The sequence below is a fragment of the Rutidosis leptorrhynchoides genome, chromosome 4 (assembly GCF_046630445.1).
Source record: "Rutidosis leptorrhynchoides isolate AG116_Rl617_1_P2 chromosome 4, CSIRO_AGI_Rlap_v1, whole genome shotgun sequence".
NCBI classification, from domain to species: domain Eukaryota; kingdom Viridiplantae; phylum Streptophyta; class Magnoliopsida; order Asterales; family Asteraceae; genus Rutidosis; species Rutidosis leptorrhynchoides.
The window spans coordinates 477,249,353-477,250,624 of NC_092336.1; the positions used below are offsets into that span (position 1 = coordinate 477,249,353).

The 1,272-nt window shown below is 35.3% G+C and overlaps 1 protein-coding gene across 1 annotated transcript; it reads right to left on the minus strand.

The window, feature by feature from the left end:
• Positions 1 to 508: 508 nt before the first annotated feature.
• LOC139842317 (uncharacterized) lies at positions 509 to 871 on the minus strand. Its single transcript, XM_071832468.1, has one exon. The coding sequence runs from the start codon at positions 869 to 871 to the stop codon at positions 509 to 511; it is 363 nt and encodes a 120-aa protein (XP_071688569.1).
• Positions 872 to 1,272: the final 401 nt, after the last annotated feature.

Genomic DNA, 1,272 nt, shown 5'->3' on the forward strand with positions numbered 1-1,272 from the left:
TTAATGGCGTCGGGGGCGTTAGATGGTGATAGCGTGGTTGACGGAAGCATATTGACGCTGGGTTAAAACTGGTCTAAATGCTAACATCCATGACATACTCATCACTTGGTCCCACCTCTATTTTTTATATTAAACTTTTTATATTATTAACTTATATATAACAATTAAAATTCTAAAAAAAAAAGTTTTATTAATAAATAAAAACATTACAAATTCCTAAAAAAAACCATTACAAAGTCCTAAAATAAAAAAAAAATTACAAAGTACTAAAATAAAAAATAAAACATTTCAAACTAGTCATCGTCTTCGCCTTCATCTCCTCTTCGTCCTCCTCTTCATCGTCCTCTTCATCTTAGTTATTAGTCGCCGAAGGTCTTGCTTCATTTGCCGAAGGTCCTGCTTGTTGGTTAGGTCTAATACGTACATTTGGTGGTAAACTCCAAATGTGTTCGATAAGGTTGTCTTAGAGGAAACGATGAATGGTAGAATCTCGTAGTTCTTTGTCCATTCACAAATGTGTATCGAACCTTTCTCTTATTGATAATGAACGACGAACCGGTTGATAATCCTCCTCTAACCCACAAAAAGCTCGACCATTATCTTCAGTTATCATGTTGTGTAAAATCACGCACGTATACATAATGCACTGTATCTTCTCGATATAGAATTGTCTTGCAGGACTTTTAATGATTGCAAAATGACCTTGAAGAACACCGAAAGCTCGTTCGATATCCTTTCTTGCTGACTCTTGGTGCCTTTTGAATTTTGTTGTTTTTGTTTCAACCGTACTTTTGAACGATTTCACAAGGGTCGCCCAATCAGGATAAATTCCGTCTGCTAAATAATACCCTTTTTGTAAAATGTTTCCCATTCACTGTATAGTTACACGGTAGAGCTCTATCTTCAAGTAACTCTTTAAATAAATCAGATTGATTTAACACATTGATATCATTATTTGAACCAGCTGGTCCAAAGTAAGCGTGCCAAATCCACAAATCATACGAGGCGACCGCTTCCAACATTATTGTTGGGTGACCATGATCGCCTCGTGTGTATTGACCTTTCCAAGAAACTGGGCAATTTTTTCAAGCCCAATGCATACAATCTAGACTACCGAGCATGCCCGGAAAACCATGTATTTGCTCATGTTTTGTAATTAAACGTTGAACATTATGAGTATTAGGTTTTCTTAAATATTCAGTTGAAAATAAATGTATAACACTTTTGTAATAATTTTCTAAACAACTGTATGATGTTGTTTCACCAATATGC